Genomic DNA, 18,733 nt, shown 5'->3' on the forward strand with positions numbered 1-18,733 from the left:
AACTATTTTCAAAGATGAAACACACAAAATGCAAAATTAGAACCAAAATATCTGATGAGCACCTTGAGTATTCATTGAGAATTGCTACTACATCCATCAAACCAGATATTGATGCGTTTATTTATCAAAAACAGTGTAAAATATCGCACTACTGTTGTGCTCCCCCATTTTCGCCATCATTGATCGTTAACTTTTGATCTGCCCGACTTTTCTGCTCATTAGCTATCCTTATTGTTAGTCTATTTTATGTGTGGCCCAAGACAATTTCTCTTTTTCCAATGTGGAAGATGAAAAGGTTGGACACCCCTGATATACAGTCACCAGGATTTACATGATTGTGCCTTCTGTGAGCCAGCATCTCAGTACTGAAAGGAAATTCTAAGCCCTGGATGATGCCTGAATAAAATGCTGTCATTCGTATGGAGAATAAAAGCAGATGAAGGCATGGTCAGGGAGAGTACTGTGATCTTTGTGAGAGGTAATAAATACCTGTAAATGTTACACTTACACCCAATTGTTACACTTAGCATGCATGCAGTTAACATTAAAAAATATTTCTGAAGAAATGTATCACCCACAGTGTAGATTGGCACCAGCAGTGTTACACATCCCACGCTTTGGCAAACAAAGCCATAGAGGAATACTGAACTTAGTTATATGATTTTTATTAAACATATTAATATTTCTTGTGCAATGGTTTTATTTCTAAGTACACTCTGACTGCAAATAATCAGCCCCTCTTCCATTTTCTACTAGATGCACCTCTCTGCATTACGATGCCGACCTTCCATCTACCAGTGTTATTATCACTTTTCACAATGAGGCTCGTTCTACTCTTCTTCGCACTATCAAAAGGTGAGAACACGCTAAGGGATGATTTGTACATATCAGATACCTGCCATGCATGCAAGATCAAACATACAGTAAATCATTTAGTAGGATTAGAAAAGCAAGTACCATACTGGCAACTAAATCCCGTAGAGGTATACAAGCAGATATCTACGGAAGAGGTTCCATAACAAAATTAGACAATTGTGGGTAAATCCAGCAGCAAAACATAGTGGAAGAGTACTGAAACCATGCATGATCAACCATGACACGTCCTCTTCATAAGTTCCAACAACCTGCTGGTATAACACCTTCTTCCAGAGAGGTGAGGGTTGCTGGTGGGGCTTTGCAGGGGAATGGAAGTTTTTCTTCAGGAAAAGTTTTGCTGAAGTTGGGAAGGGGTTGCTGGAGGAGAGGACATATTTGGAGGTGAATGTTTTTGCTGAGGGATTTATACTGGTGGGGGGGGGGGGGGGTGGTATGTGGCTTCAGGGGAGGGAGGGGGAATTTTTCACTACATATTGTCATATTTTCCTGTTTGTTGTCTATATAATGTCACAATTCATTTTTTTTGTTGCATATAGTTATTATTGCCTGTTTGTGCATTTGTCGCCTGCATATTTCACAATTTGGCTGTTTTTGGCACAATCTGGCTATTTGCAGCCTGCGTATTGTAAACATTGACTGATTTTTGTTTGTTTATTCTATATAATTGCCTATTAGAGGCACATGTATTGTCAATTGTTTTCCTCTGTATGGAGAAGTCAACACTGTTTAGAGGTTCATATTACTATAATTTAATTCCCTGTAGATCTGTCACCATCAAAGCATGCCACTATTATCCTTATGTATCGCCATGGTGTACTATGTGCCCCACTATTAAAACCTTCAATTTTATTTCATTTTATTTAGCACACAGATATTTCCCTATTTTGCTTACCATGGTTCATTATGTGCACCATTAATAAAACCTTCAATTTAATTTTTTTACCAACCCCATTATTTATTAAACATTCAGGCAAAGAAAAATCTTCACTGTATCTATTTGTTTCTGTAAATTATTAGTATCTAGTATTATATTAGTTATATCTTTAATTTAAGGATTACCACTAGAAATGATTTTGATATGTAGAGGTACATTGAGAGGAGATGGATTTAAAAAATAATCTCCCCCGGCATTAAGCACTTGCTGACTGATGTGCGCAGATATATGTTGGCACAATGGTAGCAGTGGGCAAATGGGCGTACCTGCACGTTCCCTTTAATTGGTGGGGCTAGCGGGAGCACAGCGTGGTCATGCCCACGGGGCTCGCAGACTCGATGTCAGCCGCTGTCCCAATGATCGTGTCGCGGAACTGCAGAATGGGGAGATGCCTATGTAAACAAGGCATTTCCCCGTTCTGCCTAGTGACATGACAGAGATAACTGCTCCCTGTCATCGGGAGCAGTGATTGCTGTGGTGTGAGTGGAAGCCCGTCCCCCCACAGTTACAATTATTCCCTAGGAAACACTTAACCCCATTAGTGTTTAACCCCTTCCCTGCCAGTGTCATTTACACGGGAATAAGTGCATTTTTATAGCACTGATCGCTGTGACAATGGTCCCAAAATAGTGTCAAAAGTGTCCAATGTGTTTGCCATAATGTCGCAGTCATGATAAAAACCGCAGATCACCACCATTACTAATAAAAAAAAATTATAATAAAAATGCCATAAAACTATCCCCTATTTTGTAGATGTTATAACTTTTGTGCAAACCAATCAATATACGCTTATTGCGTTTTTTTTTATTTTACCAAAAATATGTAGAAGAAAACATATCAGCCTAAATTGAGGAAAACATATTTTTTTTATAGATTTTTGGGGGATATTTATTATAGCAAAAAATTTAAAATATTGCTTTTTTTTCAAAATTATCACTCTTTTTTTGTTTATAGTGCAAAAAATAAAAATCACAGAGGTGATCAAATATCTGGTCAGGAAGGGGGTAAAATCTTCCGGGGCTGAAGCGATTAAAAAAACAAAATTCCGGCTTGTCACCAGAACTAGTGTCCAGTCTATTACTGTTCTGGTGACAAGCCGGTGTTCTGGCATATTCAGTCCGGCCATCATATAGCATCCGCCCCGTACTGCGCAGCTTTGTAAAATTTCCGAAGCTGAACGGTGCCTGCACCGTGAGTGGATGTGGTAGCCCCAACCATCCAAGCGGACATGGGGTTGTGAAAATTAGACAGCCCCTCATGGGCGAGCTTTGCTCGCCACGCTTCGGGCTCAGCCTCGCTGCGCTCGGCTCTCTTTTATTCCTACTCTATGTCCATTTGGATGGTGGGGCTAGAACCTGGACTCAGTGCGCAGGCGCCGTTCATCCTCGGCTATTTTCAGAATCTGTGTTGCTGTGTACTGCGCATGCTCAGTACACAGCGGACGCTATCTGATGGGGGACCTTATATGATAAGACACCGGAATTTTGTTTTTTTAACCGCTTCAGCCAGAACAGTAATAGACTGGACACTAGTTCTGGTGACAGGCAGGAATTTTTCTAAGTTGTGTCTAATGGATAGGAAGTGAAGAGACATCTCCCACATGGACTACAGATGGGCAAAAAACATACAGAGATTAAACCCACCATTACACGATGGAAAAAAATTGTTTTGCCTTCAGTTCTACATTAATATTAAATTGTCATGTTCTAAATATCAGTGAAAATTGATCAAGCAGATCACTGGCTATGAGGAATACCTCTGCCTTTTTTCCTTATTTTGTTTCTTAACTGTGAAATTATACTTTTTAACAATACCTCTCAGAGGACGTCACCGTTTTTTTCCAATGTTATTTTAATTACAGAATTAGGCACAGCCCCAGGCATAGCAAACTTCTACGATAAACCTTTTCATAATAGGAAACGAGTCATATCTAAGATATATATGGTATAAAAAGTTTATGTTATTGTAGCTTAGCTAATGTCTACACTGAACCCTTCCCCATTCCCTCACTGTTGTATGAATTTTCTGATGTAATGCCTATTATAGTTCATTGGTGAAGTTGATAACCTTTGTATGTGTTGCAACAGTAATGCTTTAAGTTACATACTGTAGAAACATATAAAAGACTGTCAGAAGCGAAAGATCAAGTGGTCCACTAAGTCTGCAACGTCTGCCACTTTTTTGACTTTTTTTGTTTTTTGGAGGGAGAACTTAAGTGCATTGTTTTGCATTTCGAAACTGAGCTGCAGCTTCCTACACTGATTTGTCCAGTCTCCAGCAATACCAAATCATGTTCCATGTTAGAAATTCCTCTAATAATATCAACCCTATGGCACACCTTTGTATCATCAGCAGGAAAACATACATCACCCACTAGGGATGAGCCGAACACCCCCCGGTTCGGTTCGCACCAGAACTTGCGAACGACCCCCGCGTTCGGTACGAACGTTAGAACCCCATTGAAGTCTATGGGACTCGAACGTTCGAATTGGAAAGTGCTAATTTTAACGGCTAATATGCAAGATAGTGTCCTAAAAAGGGTTTGGCGACCTGCCTCCTGCCTCAGGGGACATGGGTCACTGCAAAAAAAAGTTTTAAAAACTACCGTTTTGGTGGGAGTACTGATTTTAATGACGATTAAAGTGAAAAAAAAAAAGTGAAATATTCCTTTAAATATGGTGCCTGGTGGGTGTCTGTAGTATGCCTGTGAAGTGCCACGTGTTTCCCGTGTTTAGAACAGTCCCTGCACAAAATGACATTAAGCGGAAATAACACCATTTAAAACTGCTTGCGGTTTTAATGTTATATCTGGTTCCTGCAATATGGTTGAAAATCATTCAGAAAAATGGCATGGGTAGCCCTCCCTGCCCATTACCAGCCTATTTGGGTCTTGTACGCATATTAAGGGGAACCCTGTACCCATATTAAAAAAAGGAAATGCGTGTGGCCCCCAGGCCCTATATACTCAGAACAGCAGTATACAAACAAGACTGGGACTGTGTAGGTTTGTTGTGTTAAGTTGAATCTGTTTGTAATTTTCAACTGGTACATTTTTAAAGTGTAGCTCCAGTCCAAAAAAATATTTTTAAGCTTTTTGGAAAACATAGGGAAGGGTTATCACCCCTGTATAATTTGTTTTGTCGTACATCTTTTTTCATCTCACTTGCTGTTGTCTCCTTCCGTTTGCAAGTAGGAGATGTTTGTAAGTTGGATGTTTGAAAGTAGGGGCCTGCCCTATATGCTCTGCAGAAATGGCGGAACAAGGTGTTGGTTTTGCAACAACATTGTAAGCCCTCAAAGTGACTCTTGGCTCTTGGTGGGCGCTGGAGCGCCCTGCTGTGAACGATTATATCAAGAATTGTAATTACATGCCATTGTTGAACAGTGGTAGAAAAATTGACCTTTGGTGGTTGTGGTGCTGGTGCCACAACACTATAAGTCCTCACAGTTACTCTGGGTGGGCACAGGAAGGGGCCCTCCTGTGAAATATTATATCAAGAATTGTAATTACATGTCCCTGTTAAACAGGGGCAGAAAAATTGGGCCTTAGGCACTGGTGCCATCACACTGCAACCTCTGCCATACACTATAGTTTTATTGCAGGAATTAGCCCTGCTGCAAAGCATTGCATCAAAAATTTTACTTAACCACTTGCTTACTGGGCACTTAAACCCCCCTCAGTCCCAGACCAATTTTCAGCTTTCAGCGCTGATGCACTTTGAGTGACAATTGCGCGGGCATACAACACTGTACCCAAATGAAATTTTTATCATTTTTTTCCCACAAATAGAGCTTTCTTTTGGTGGTATTTATTTACAGCTCGGAGTTTTATTTTTTGCTAAACAAACAAAAAAAGATGCAAAAAAAAAAAAAAAAAAAATCATGTTTTAATAGTTTGTTATAAAATTTTGCAAACGGGTCATTTTTCTCCTTCATTGAAGTGCGCTGATTAGGCGGCACTGATAGGCTGCATTGGTGGGCACTGATGGGCTGCATTGGTGGGCACTGATGGGCTGCATTGGTGGGCACTGATAGGCTGCACTGGTGGGCACTGATAGGCATAGTTAAGGCGGCACTAATAGGCACAGATAAGGCGGCACCGATGGGCACAGATAAGGCGGCACTGATGGGCAAAGATGGGCACAGATAAGATGGCACGGATGGGTGGCACGGATAAGTGGCACGGATGGGTGGCACGGATGGGCACTGATAGGTACCACAGATAGATGGGACTGATGGGCACTGATAGGTGGCACTGATAGGTGGCTCTGATAGGTGGCACTGCTGGGCACTGATGGGCGGCACTGCTGGGCACTGATGGGCGGCACTGCTGGGCACTGATGGGCGGCACTGGGGTGCAGCACCTTTGAGGAAGATTGGGTGGCACTTTGAGTGGCACTTTGGGTGGCACTTTGGGTGGCACTGTGGGTGGCACTGTGGGTGGCACTGTGGGCACTATGGGCACTGACAGGGGGCACTGACGGGGGGCACTTACTTTTTCTTTTATTTTACTTCAGGATGGCACTGCGGGAGGCAGGTGGGCACAGGCAGGTGGCAGGTGGTCCCTTGTATTGATGGCCGTGATCGGGACTGATGTCCCGATCACGGCCGCCGGTGATCGGCTTTTTTTTTCTCTCCTCGCGCTGTCAGCGCGAGGAGGAATAATAGCCGATTACCGGCTCCGTTCTATCACATGATCAGCTGTCATTGGCTGACAGCTGATCACGTGATAAGGGGTCGGGATCGACCCCTTACACGGATCGGTGATCAGGCGAGTCTCACGGACTCGCCGATCACAGAGCGCGCCGCGCGCGCCCCTCAGAGGGCGCGCAGGCCGCTCGTAACCAGGACTACGTCAATAGACGTAGTCCCGGAAATGTAGGTCCGCGCTAATGCCGTCATTTGGCAATAGCGCGGATCTGAAGTGGTTAAACGCCCCTGTTAAACAGGGGCAGAAAAATTGGGCCTTAGGCACTGGTGCCATCACACTGCAACCTCTGCCATACACTCTAGTTTTATTGCAGGAATTAGCCCTGCTGCAAAGCATTGCATCAAAAACTGTACTTAAACGCCACTGTTAAACAGGGGCAGAAAAATTGGGCCTTAGGCACTGGTGCCATCACACTGCAACCTCTGCCATATACTCTAGTTTTTTTGCAGGAATTAGCCCTGCTGCAAAGCATTGCATCAAAAATTTTACTTAAACGCCCCTGTTAAACAGGGGCAGAAAAATTGGGCCTTAGGCACTGGTGCCATCACACTGCAACCTCTGCCATACACTCTAGTTTTATTGCAGGAATTAGCCCTGCTGCAAAGCATTGCATCAAAAATTGTACTTAAACGCCCCTGTTAAACAGGGGCAGAAAAATTGGGCCTTAGGCACTGGTGCCATCACACTGCAACCTCTGCCATATACTCTAGTTTTTTTGCAGGAATTAGCCCTGCTGCAAAGCATTGCATCAAAAATTGTACTTAAACGCCCCTGTTAAACAGGGGCAGAAAAATTGGGCCTTAGGCACTGGTGCCATCACACTGCAACCTCTGCCATACACTCTAGTTTTTTTGCAGGAATTAGCCCTGCTGCAAAGCATTGCATCAAAAATTGTACTTAAACGCCCCTGTTAAACAGGGGCAGAAAAATTGGGCTGCTGGCATCACCCAGAACCAAAAATGTTCTTCCAACATATCAGCGGAGGAGGAAGAGGATAGACAATCAACATAACAGGACAGTCACTCAGCATCAGCATAGGCAGTCTTGAAGGGATGTGGTATTTCAAAAAAAATTATTCGGTTACATCAGCTTCAGGTGCTTGGTAGTTGTGGGTGATCCAAGACTGATTCATCTTGATGAAGGTCAGTCGATCAACTGATTCGGTGGACAGGCGCACCCTGTGATCGGTAACGAAGCCACCAGCAGCACTGAAGGTGCGTTCCGAAAGAACGCTGGATGCAGGACAGGCCAGTAGCTCAATTGCATACTGTGCAAGCTCTGGCCAGTGATCCATCCTCAAGACCCAGTAAGCCAGAGGATTTTCAGTGGGAAAGGTGTCCAAGTCTGACCTTGCCCCTAGGTATTCCTGCACCATGTAAATTAGACGCTGGCGATGGGTGCTGGAACCAATCATACCTTGGGGCTGCGGACTAAAAAATTGTCTGAAAGCATCAGTCAGACGGCCACCTTCTCCACCGCTCCTTCTGGCTGATGCCTCAGCAACACGTTGTCCAGGACCAGGAGTTTGTGACCTCCCAGTCTCTGGGAACGCGTTGCACAGAGCTTTCTGCAAGGCCTCCCGGAGATGTCTCATCCTCTGCTCCCTCTGCGATGGCAAGATAAGGTCGGCAACCTTACCCTTGTACCGTGGATCAAGGAGAGTGGCCAGCCAGTAATGGTCCCTCTCCTTGATCCGAAGAATACGAGGATCCTTCCGCAGGCTTTGCAGGATCAGGGAGGCCATGCAGCGTAGGTTAGCTGAGGCATTCGGTCCGGAGTCCTCTGGGTCACTAAGGACAACATGATCCGCAGCTACCTCCTCCCAGCCACGTACAAGTCCACGTGTTTCTTGGGACTGTAAATCATCCCAATAAGACTGCTGCTGCTGATGCTGAGTGCCAGCCTCCACCTCCATGCTGACACAATCATCCTCCTCCTCCTCTTCCTCCTCCTCACCCTCTTCCTGTGTGATGGGTGGCACAGCAGGAACACTGTCTGGATAAAGGGGGCCTTGAGAGGCAAGGAAGTCCTCCTCTTCCTGCCTCTGTTCTGCCTCAAGTGCCCTGTCCATTATTCCACGCAGCGTATGCTCCAAGAGGTGGACAAGAGGTATAGTGTCACTGATGCATGCACTGTCACTGCTCACCATCCTTGTGGCCTCCTCAAACGGTGACAGGACAGTGCATGCATCCCTGATCATGCCCCACTGGCGTGGTGAGAAAAAACCAAGCTCTCCTGACCCTGTCCTGGTGCCGTAGTCGCACAGGTACTCATTGATGGCCCTCTGCTGCGTGTGCAGCCGCTGCAGCATGGCCAATGTTGAGTTCCATCTGGTGGGCATGTCACATATAAGGCGGTTCTTGGGCAGGTTCAACTCCTTTTGGAGCTCAGCCAGCCGAGCACAGGCATTAAATGATCGGCGGAAATGCACACAGACTCTCCTGGTCTGTTTCAGGACATCCTGTAAGCCGGGGTACCTGCCCAAGAACCGCTGCACCACCAGGTTAAGGATGTGAGCTACACAGGGCACATGGGTCAGTTGTCCCTGTCGGAGGGCGGAGAGGAGGTTGGTGCCATTGTCGCAAACCACCATTCCTGGCTTAAGCTGGCGTGGCGTCAACCACCTCTCGGCCTGCCCCTGCAGAGCTGACAAAACATCCGCCCCAGTGTGGCTCCTGTCCCCCAAACAAACCAGCGCAAGCACGGCATGGCATCGTTTTGCCTGCGTACTTGCGTAGCCCCTGCAACGCCTACGGAGCACCGCTGGTTCTGAGGACAGAGCACTGGAAGAGGCCATGGAGGAAGAAGAAGAGGAGGGGGTGGAGAAGAGAGGTGTGTCACAACCAATAGTAGCATTTTGGAGGCGTGGTGGCGGAACAACCTCCAATACTACTGCACCTTGTCCTGCATCCTTCCCAGCAGCCAGAAGAGTGACCCAATGGGCCGTGAAAGACAGGTAACGTCCCTGTCCATGCCTGCTGGACCATGAGTCAGCGGTAATATGCACCTTACCGCTGACCGCCCTGTCCAGCGAGGCAAGGACATTGCCTTCCACATGCCGGTAGAGAGCCGGAATTGCCTTCCGTGAGAAAAAGTGGCGTTTGGGGACCTGCCACTGAGGAACCGCACATTGTACAAACTCACGGAAGGGGGCCGAGTCTACCAACTGAAAAGGCAGCAGTTGAAGTGCTAGCAATTTAGCCAAGCTAGCATTCAACCGCTGGGCATGTGGATGGCTGGGAGTAAATTTCTTCCGCCGGTCCAGCAGCTGGGGCAGGGACATTTGTCTGCTATAATCGGACGTGGATGTACCACTAGCCGAGTTCCCGGAAGCACTTGGCTGTGACACACCTAATTCTACACCTTCATTCCTCTCAGAGCAGGTTTCAGAGAGGACTGAAGGTCTAGTGGGGTTGGAGATGCCAGCTGATGAGGAGCAAGGAGAGGTCCGCTTTGTTCTTTGGTGTGGGTCTTTGAGGTATGCTTGCCAACGAGCTGCATGGCAGGTCAACATATGTCTGGTCAAGCATGTGGTGCCCAAGCGGCTGATGTTTTGGCCACGTGAGATACGCTTGAGACATATGTTGCAAATAGCAGCGGTGCGATCTGATGCACTCGTCTCAAAAAAGGCCCACACCAAAGAACTTTTAGAATAACGCGCAGAGGAAGCGCTCTGCGCAGAGGAAGCGCTCTGCGCAGGCGGAGCTCTGCGGTGTGATTCAGTCGGTGTGCTGCCCCTAAGCTGGCCCCCGGAGGGCATCCTGCCTCGTTGGACATGTGCCTCCTCCTCCTCCTCCTCCCTCCTTCCAGGCACCCACGTGGAGTCAGTGCCCTCATCATCCCCTCCCTCTTCATCGCTGTAGCAAACCTGGCAGTATGCTGCAGCTTGTGGAACATGACTGCCAGATTGCTGTCCTTCTTGAGCATCCCCTCTCTCTGTGCTCACGCTACTGCCTTCCTCTAGCTGAGTGTCATCATCAGAGCCCACCAAACACTGGGCATTCTCCTGGAGCATGTACCCAACACTGTGCTCAAAGAGTTCAGGAGACTCCTCAGGAGGACGTGGTGGGTCTAGGGAAGGAGTCACTGATGATGACATTGAGAGGAGGGACGACGATGTGTTGGCAGCTGCTTTTCTACTACCCTGAGACTGGGTGAGAGAGGATGAGGAGGATGAAGAGGGCTTGGTCATCCACTCTACCAAGTCGTTGGCATGTTGCGGTTCAACATGTCCAGCTGCAGAAAAGAAGGACAAGCATGTCCCATGGCCACGTGCTGATGACAATGCACCGCGTCCACGACCAGCACTGTTGTCTCTAGACACAGAGCCTGCTTGCCCTCTTTTATCGGCTCGCGCCTGTCTGCCTCTCCTTGCTGGCCTTCCAGACATGGTAATGGCCTGAAGGGAGTTGGGTAAAACAGTAGTTGGGTAGTTTATATTGTGCTGGAGGCACACAACACCCACTAACTCCTGCAGATGCCTTTTTTATAGAACAGCAGAGTTAAAGGGGTATATACAGATGTATACTGTGCTGTGCTGGAAGCACACACAACTTCCAATAACTCCAGCAGATGCCAATCGGGCCCAAATAGAGAACAGCTATGTAGGTGGATAATAGCGGTATGTACTGGATACAGAGCAGGCACACAGCACGCACTATCTCCTGAGTGACACTACTGACTGCAAGCTCTATTGTTAAAGATGGACCACTAGCTATATAGGTGAGGTGAATATCACGGTGTATACTGCGGTCAGGGCACGCAGACAATAACCAGAAAACAGCAGAGTTAAAGGGGTATATACAGATGTATACTGTGCTGTGCTGGAAGCACACACAACTTCCAATAACTCCAGCAGATGCCAATCGGGCCCAAATAGAGAACAGCTATGTAGGTGGATAATAGCGGTATGTACTGGGTACAGAGCAGGCACACAGCACACACTATCTCCTGAGTGACACTACTGACTGCAAGCTCTATTGTTAAAGATGGACCACTAGCTACAGTGGTGTGAAAAAGTGTTTGCCCCCTTCCTCATTTCCTGTTCCTTTGCATGTTTGTCACACTTAAGTGTTTCGGAACATCAAACCAATTTAAACAATAGTCAAGGACAACACAAGTAAACACAAAATGCAATTTGTAAATGAAGGTGTTTATTATTAAAGGTGAAAAAAAATCCAAACCATCATGGCCCTGTGTGAAAAAGTGATTGCCCCCTAAACCTAATAACTGGTTGGGCCACCCTTAGCAGCAACAACTGCAACCAAGCGTTTGCGATAACGTGCAATGAGGCTTTTACAGCGTCCTGGAGGAATTTTGGCCCACTCATCTTTGCAGAATTGTCCTAATTCAGTTACATTAGAGGGTTTTCGAGCATAAACTGCCTTTTTAAGGTCATACCACAACATCTCAATAGGATTCAGGTCAGGACTTTGGCTAGGCCACTCCAAAGTCTTCATTTTGTTTTTCTTCAGCCATTCGGTGGTGGACTTGCTGGTGTGTTTAGGATCATTGTCCTGCTGCAGAACCCAAGTTCGTTTCAGCTTGAGTACATGAACAGATGGTCGGACATTCTCCTTCAGGATCTCTTGGTAGACAGCAGAATTCATAGTTCCTTTTATCACGGCAAGTCTTCCAGGTCCTGAAGCAGCAAAACAGCCCCAGACCATCACACTACCACCACCATATTTTACTGTTGGTATAATGTTCTTTTTATGAAATGCAGTGTTCCTTCTACGCTAGATATACTTGGACACACACCTTCCAAAGAGTTCCACTTTTGTCTCATCGGTCCACAGAATGTTGTCCCAAAAGTCTTGGGGATCATCAAGATGTGTTGTGGAGAAATTGAGACGAGCTTTGATGTTCTTTTTGCTCAGCAGTGGTTTTCTCCTTGGAACTCTGCCATGCAGGCCATTTTTGCCCAGTCTTTTCCTGATGGTGGAGGCATGAACGCTGACCTTAACTGAGGCAAGTGAGGCCTGCAGTTCCTTGGACGTTGTTGTGGGGTCTTTTGTGACCTCTTGGATGAGTCGTCGCTGCACTCTTGGGGTAATTTTGGGCGGCCGGCCACTCCTGGGAAGGTTCACCACTGTTCCATGTCTTCGCCATTTGTGGATAATGGCTCTCACTGTGGTTCGCTGGATTCCCAAAGCTTTGGAAATGGCTTTATAATTCTTTCCAGACTGATAGATCTCAATTACTTTCTTTCTCAATTGTTCCTGAATTTCTTTGGGTCTCGGCATGATGTGTAGCTTTTAAGGATCTTCTGGTGGACCATACTGTGTCAAGCAGCTCCTATTTAAGTGATGCCTTGATTGTGAACAGGTGTGGCAATAATCAGGCCTGGGTGTGGCTAGAGAAATTGAACTCAGGTGTGGACAACCACAGTTATAGTATGTTTTAACAAGGGGGGCAATCACTTTTTCACACAGGGCCATGATGGTTTGGATTTTTTTTCACTTTTAATAATAAACACCTTCATTTACAAATTGCATTTTGTGTTTACTTGTGTTGTCCTTGACTATTGTTTAAATTGGTTTGATGTTCCGAAACACTTAAGTGTGACAAACATGCAAAGGAACAGGAAATGAGGAAGGGGGCAAACACTTTTTCACACCACTGTATATAGGTGAGGTGAATATCACGGTGTATACTGCGGTCAGGGCACGCAGACAATAACCAGAAAACAGCAGAGTTAAAGGGGTATATACAGATGTATACTGTGCTGTGCTGGAGGCACACACAACTTCCAATAACTCCAGCAAATGACAATCGGGCTCAAATAGAGAACAGCTATGTAGGTGTATATAGTGGTATGTACTGGGTACAGAGCACGCAGACAGCACGCACTAACACTACTGACTGCAAGCTCTATTATTAAAGCTAGATCACTAGCTATATAGGTGAGGTGAATATAGTGGTGTATACTGCGGTCAGGGCACAGACAGTAACCACTACACAAGAGCAAAATAGTAAATCAGCCAAAAACGATTGGTGTGTAACTGTGTTGAAGGTACACAGAACACCCACTGCTTCAGATGCTAACAAACACTACACGAGGCCGCCTGAAAGGCAGCTTTATATAGTGTGGGGCGTGCACTACACAGTCTGAGCTATGATTGGCCACAGGCAGGATGCCTGTGGCCAACCATTGCTCTCCTCGCTACTGGCGCTGCGATTGGCCAAGCATGCGGGGTCACAGTGCATGCTTGGCCAATCGTGAGACAGCAATGCATTGCGCCATCGCAGTGCATTGTGGGCCACACGAATTTTGCCGCGAACGGCCCAAACGTTCGGAATTCGGCGAACGCACGAACGACCGATGTCCGAGTCGAACATGCGTTCGACTCGAACACGAAGCTCATCCCTATCACCCACTAAAACTTTAGTTATACCACTTAGCTGACATGATCTGTCCCTTGTAAAGCCATGCTGTTCTGGGTCCAGCAGAGCATGTTTTTAAATCATCATCAATCCTTTTTAGGAGTAAATTCTCTCAATTTTAATACTACATACATTAATCTCACTGGCCTGGAGGTACCAGATTCTACCTTGCTACCCTTCCTGTGGATAGGTACAATATTAGCTTCCCACCAGCCATAGAAAACTTCTTCTATTAGAAGAGATTCATTTAAAAGATGAGTTAATGGTCCAACAACTATGTTAGAGTTCTCTTTGTCATGAATACCATCAAGACCCTCTGCCTCTAGAAACTCTGAAAATGAACAGTCACCGTTTGGACAAATATGATCCTCCATATTGTTTTTGTTAGTGTAATTTACTTGCAAGAAGCCTGAACAAAAGTAGTTGTTTAAATGGTTGCTATATCCAGGTCTCCCTCAACATACGTTTTCATTTTTGTGATCTCATAGCATCTTTCCTTTATGTCATTGATACAGCGCCTTGAAAAAGTATTCATACCCCTTGAAATTTTCCAAATTTTGTCATGTTACACCCAAAAATGTTAATGAATTTTATTGGGATTTTATGTGATAGACCAATACAAAGTGACACATTTGGTTTTCTACTTTTTTTACAAATAAATAACTGAATAGTGTGGTGTACATTTGTATTCTGCCCCCCGCCCCCCCCCCCCCCCCCCCTGAGTCAATACTTAGTAGAACAACCTTTCACTTTACTTTGTAGAACCACTTGTCATTGCAATTACAGCTGCCAATCTTTTTGGGTATGTCTCTACCAGCTTTGCACATCTAGAGAGTGAAATTTTTGCCCATTCTTAATTGAAAAATAACTCAAGCTCTGTCAGATTGGATAAAGAGCACCTGTGAACAGCAATTTTCAGGCCTTGCCACAGATTCTCAATTGTTTTTAGGTCTGGACTTTGAGTGGACCATTCTAACACATGAATATGCTTTGATCTAAACCATTCCCTTGTTGCTCTGGCTGTATGTTTAGGGTCGTTGTCTCGCTGGAAGGTGAACGTCCATCCCCGTCTCAAGTCTTTTGCAGACTCAGGTTTAATTTTAAAACTGCAAAATCTCATAATTCAGCTAATAGATCCTATAGTATTCCATAACTGTGCAATAGCAGACAGGAAGCAACTACAATCTACAGAAAGAGTCCACCAAAGTACATTCAGTACTTGCTGTCAGCCCCCTACAAATAGAAGTGAGGAGGAAAATAAGGACATTACTAGGAGACAGAAAAACACATTAGGCTTCATGTACACTACAGCGCTCAAACTTGAATTTAGGAGATTTTGGCATTTTTTTGGCAAAGCTCCTAAACTCAACTCCATAAAAGCCTATGGGGGTTATTTACGAAAGGCAAATCCACTTTGCACTGAAATGCACTTAGAAGTGCAGTCGCTCTAAATCTAAGGGATAGATCGGAAATGAGTGGAAGCTCTGCTGATTTTATCATCCAATCATGTGCAAGCTAAAATGCTGTTTTTTATTTTCTCTGCATGTCCCCCACGGATCTACAGCGACTTTACTTCCAAGTGCACTTGCAGTGCAAAGTGAATTTGCCTTTAGTAAATAGTCCTTGTACACATAAGGCTTTTAGGATTGTTTAGGAGCTGCTGCGGTTAGGGGAGGTTCAACCTCCCTCTCCTGAACACGGAAGAATCGCATTCAGGATACAAATATTTTGACTGCTGGCCACAAATCACTGCAAAATTGCTCCACAACCTTCTTTTTCCTGCACCTGACGGTCAAAGTAGGCTACATGAAGCCTAATGCCGTGTACACACGACAAGACTTTTCAACAGAATTTCGACGGGCTTTTGTGACGGACTTCCATTGAATCAGACTTGTCTACACACAATCACACCAAAGTCTGACAGATTCGACCATAGTGACGTACAACTGGACTAGAATAAGGAAGTTCATAGCCAGTAGCCAATAGCTGCCCTAGCATCAGTTTTCGTCCATCGGACTAGCATACAGACGAACTGATTTTTCAACCAGACTCAAGTCCATCGGAAAGATTTCAAACATGTTCTAAATCTAAAGTTCATCTGATTTTTCGACAGCAAAGGTCTGATGTCGAATTGTCAGACGGATTTGTTCCGTCGGACCTTTGCTGTAGAAAAGTCTGGCCGTGTGTACACGGCATAAGAAACAAAAAGTTTCATGAAAAGTAGATTTCAGGGCCATTAAGAATTGATTGTATGGATTATTTTTGGAGAATAAGGCCTCATGTACACTAGCAGCTCCTAGACTTGAGTTTAGGAGCTTTTTGAATTTTTTTAAACTCAACTCCATAAAAGCCTATGTGTCAATGTGCACCTAGGCTTTTTTACAGTGTTTAGGAGCTGCTGCGGTTAGGGGAGGTTTAACCTCCCTCAACCTTCCTCTCCTGAATGTGGAAGAATCACATTCAGGATAGGAAAGCTTTGATCCCCAGCCATGGGAAAAGTGGCCACAGTAAATGATGGCCAAGTATACATGAAGCCTTAGGGTGTCATTTAGAGGTTGGTTTACTAAAACTGGAAATCTGCTGCAGTTGTGCATGGTAGCCAATCGGCTTCTCTCTTCCGCTTGTTCAATTAAGCTTTGCCAAAAAATAAAACTGGAAGCTGATTGGTTTCTTTGCACTCTCCAGTTTTTAGTAAATCAACCCCTTATGCCACGTACACACGATCGGAATTTCCAGCAGACTCAGTCCGACGGTCTTCCCGATGGACTTTCGGCAGAGTTCTGACGGACTTTCCGAACGAACAGTCCGACTAGGTCTGTTCGAAAGTCTGTTTGTTTTGATGATCGATGAATGTGATGATGTAAGACGGGACTAAAAAAGGAAGTTCAATAGCCAGTAGCAATAGTTTCAATAGTTTCCCTTGCGTCGTATTTGGTCCATCGGACCAGCATACAGACAAACGGTTTTCCCTATGGGAATTGAGCTTGTCGGACAGATATGAAACATGTTCTATTGCTAGGTCGTTCTAATTTTTTTAATGAAAAATGATCGGATTAACACACAAACAATCGGATTGTCCGACGGACTGATTCCGTCGGACCTAGTCTGGCGGAAAGTCCAGTCATGTGTACGTGACATTAGTGGCACTTTCTAAATGCTGAGGAATATTTTTACTTTTTTTGCGCTAAAACACCTGTCATCTGTCTGAAGCACCCTGTCCACTGCTAGCTATTGGCAACTGTTGTGTTGTCTCTAGCAATCCCAATGAAAAGTCTCAGAATCCTCCAAAGTCTATGAGTAGTGCATCCCAGAGCTTCACTCTTCAAATCACTGATGCATTTGAAAGCTCAGCCCCTTAATTAAGGTGAGTGCTAGGATACAAACACCTACTATGGGTGTGAGTAACTGCAGTACATTAAACAACATTGATCAAGTAAATTAGCATCGCAGTTAGATGCAAAGCAGGCTACCTTTCATTAGCAAAGTCTCTGCAACAGATTTACAATGTATTTGGGACTCGTGCCAACTGTGACAGATTTGCAAGGCCAGCTACAGATTTATTACTGAAGATGTTCTTCTAAACAGACGCATAATTAAAAAGGAACTTCACCCTTTTATAATTTTTCTTCCCCAAGTCCCCATTACCTTTTTGGGTGGATTGCCCTTAATTATCATTTTCATGCACCCAGCAAATCCAGCATTGCACTGCAGTACAACCATTTTACTGCTGCTCACCTGGTCCTGCGCTGTCATCTTCTTCTCTTACATCATACTTCTCTTCTGGGTCACAGGAGTGCACATATTTCTGCACTCCCGTGATCAAAATTCAGGTTTAACCTGATACCAGCCGATGTCACAGAGTCAATCCAGACTCTGCAAGGATCCCAACAACAATGTCGGGATCCATCCACATGCATAACTGAAATCTGGCTCAGCCTCTCAGCGCCACTAAGAGTCTCAGCCAGCTGGTTCTGCACCCTCCACAGCCCGACATTCCAGTGAGAGCTGGAGGGGCAAAGCAGAGAGTTTCTCAATGAGGAACTGAGCAATCGGGAGTCATGTGATCACTAGATTCTCAATCTTAGAGCTGGCAGGGGAGAGCTGTAGCATAAGACCAAATCTGCATCCACATAGGCAGGTATGTAAGTGTGTTTTTTGGTAATTCTGCACTTCTCCTTTTAATATACCTCTGATACTTTAAACCTCCTGTACTCTCAGAAGTCAATAAAGTGGCAGAGGTACATTTTTTTTGTGCTCAGGAATAGTAGCGTCCGGCACAGATATCTGCACATCTGCATGTCCTGTAGTGTTTGCAGTCATATTTAGTCACTTTCCAAGGACCAATTCACACAAAGGCCATATTTATAATTTGAATGTATACATATTATAGTATATAAATACAAATGTGTTGCACATCAAGATAAAGTGCTAGTGCACCAAAAAAAAAAAATCTATCAAAATGGCTTCGATAACTATGCTTAGCATCAACATGTGCAAATACTGTGTACGAATTCATGAGCACCCAAGAAAAGTCCATTAAAGAGACAAAAGTGCACAGTGCAAAAACAGTCCATCAATGAATGCTCAGTGCAGACAGTCCATCAATAAATGTATGTGTTGCCCAAATCCAGTAAATCTGTGTGACTATACACCACTCCACACCCAGGTGCACACGCTACTCACAAGCTGCTTATCAACAGGTAAGACCTCAAAGATGGAGGTCTGGCTGCACTTTTTTGGGAGAAATTCCTACTGGGATGGATGGATGGCACAATCCAGGACTCAGGGAGTATTCAAATAAACCAGAGTAGTCCACAGATGAAGCT

The 18,733-nt window shown here is 45.0% G+C and overlaps 1 protein-coding gene across 1 annotated transcript in view; it reads left to right on the top strand.

Annotated features, from left to right (window-relative positions):
- Nucleotides 1–18,733, top strand: part of GALNT16 (polypeptide N-acetylgalactosaminyltransferase 16) — a 286,276-nt gene that overhangs the window by 115,219 nt on the left and 152,324 nt on the right. The window contains exon 3 of the mRNA XM_077464723.1: nt 757–855. Coding sequence (XP_077320849.1) covers nt 757–855 — 99 coding nt within the window. The remainder of the gene's footprint in view (nt 1–756; nt 856–18,733) is intronic.

This window comes from Lithobates pipiens, unplaced genomic scaffold, assembly GCF_037356315.1.
Source record: "Lithobates pipiens isolate NorthernLeopardFrog02 unplaced genomic scaffold, aLitPip1_a1.2 Scaffold_30, whole genome shotgun sequence".
NCBI lineage: Eukaryota > Metazoa > Chordata > Amphibia > Anura > Ranidae > Lithobates > Lithobates pipiens.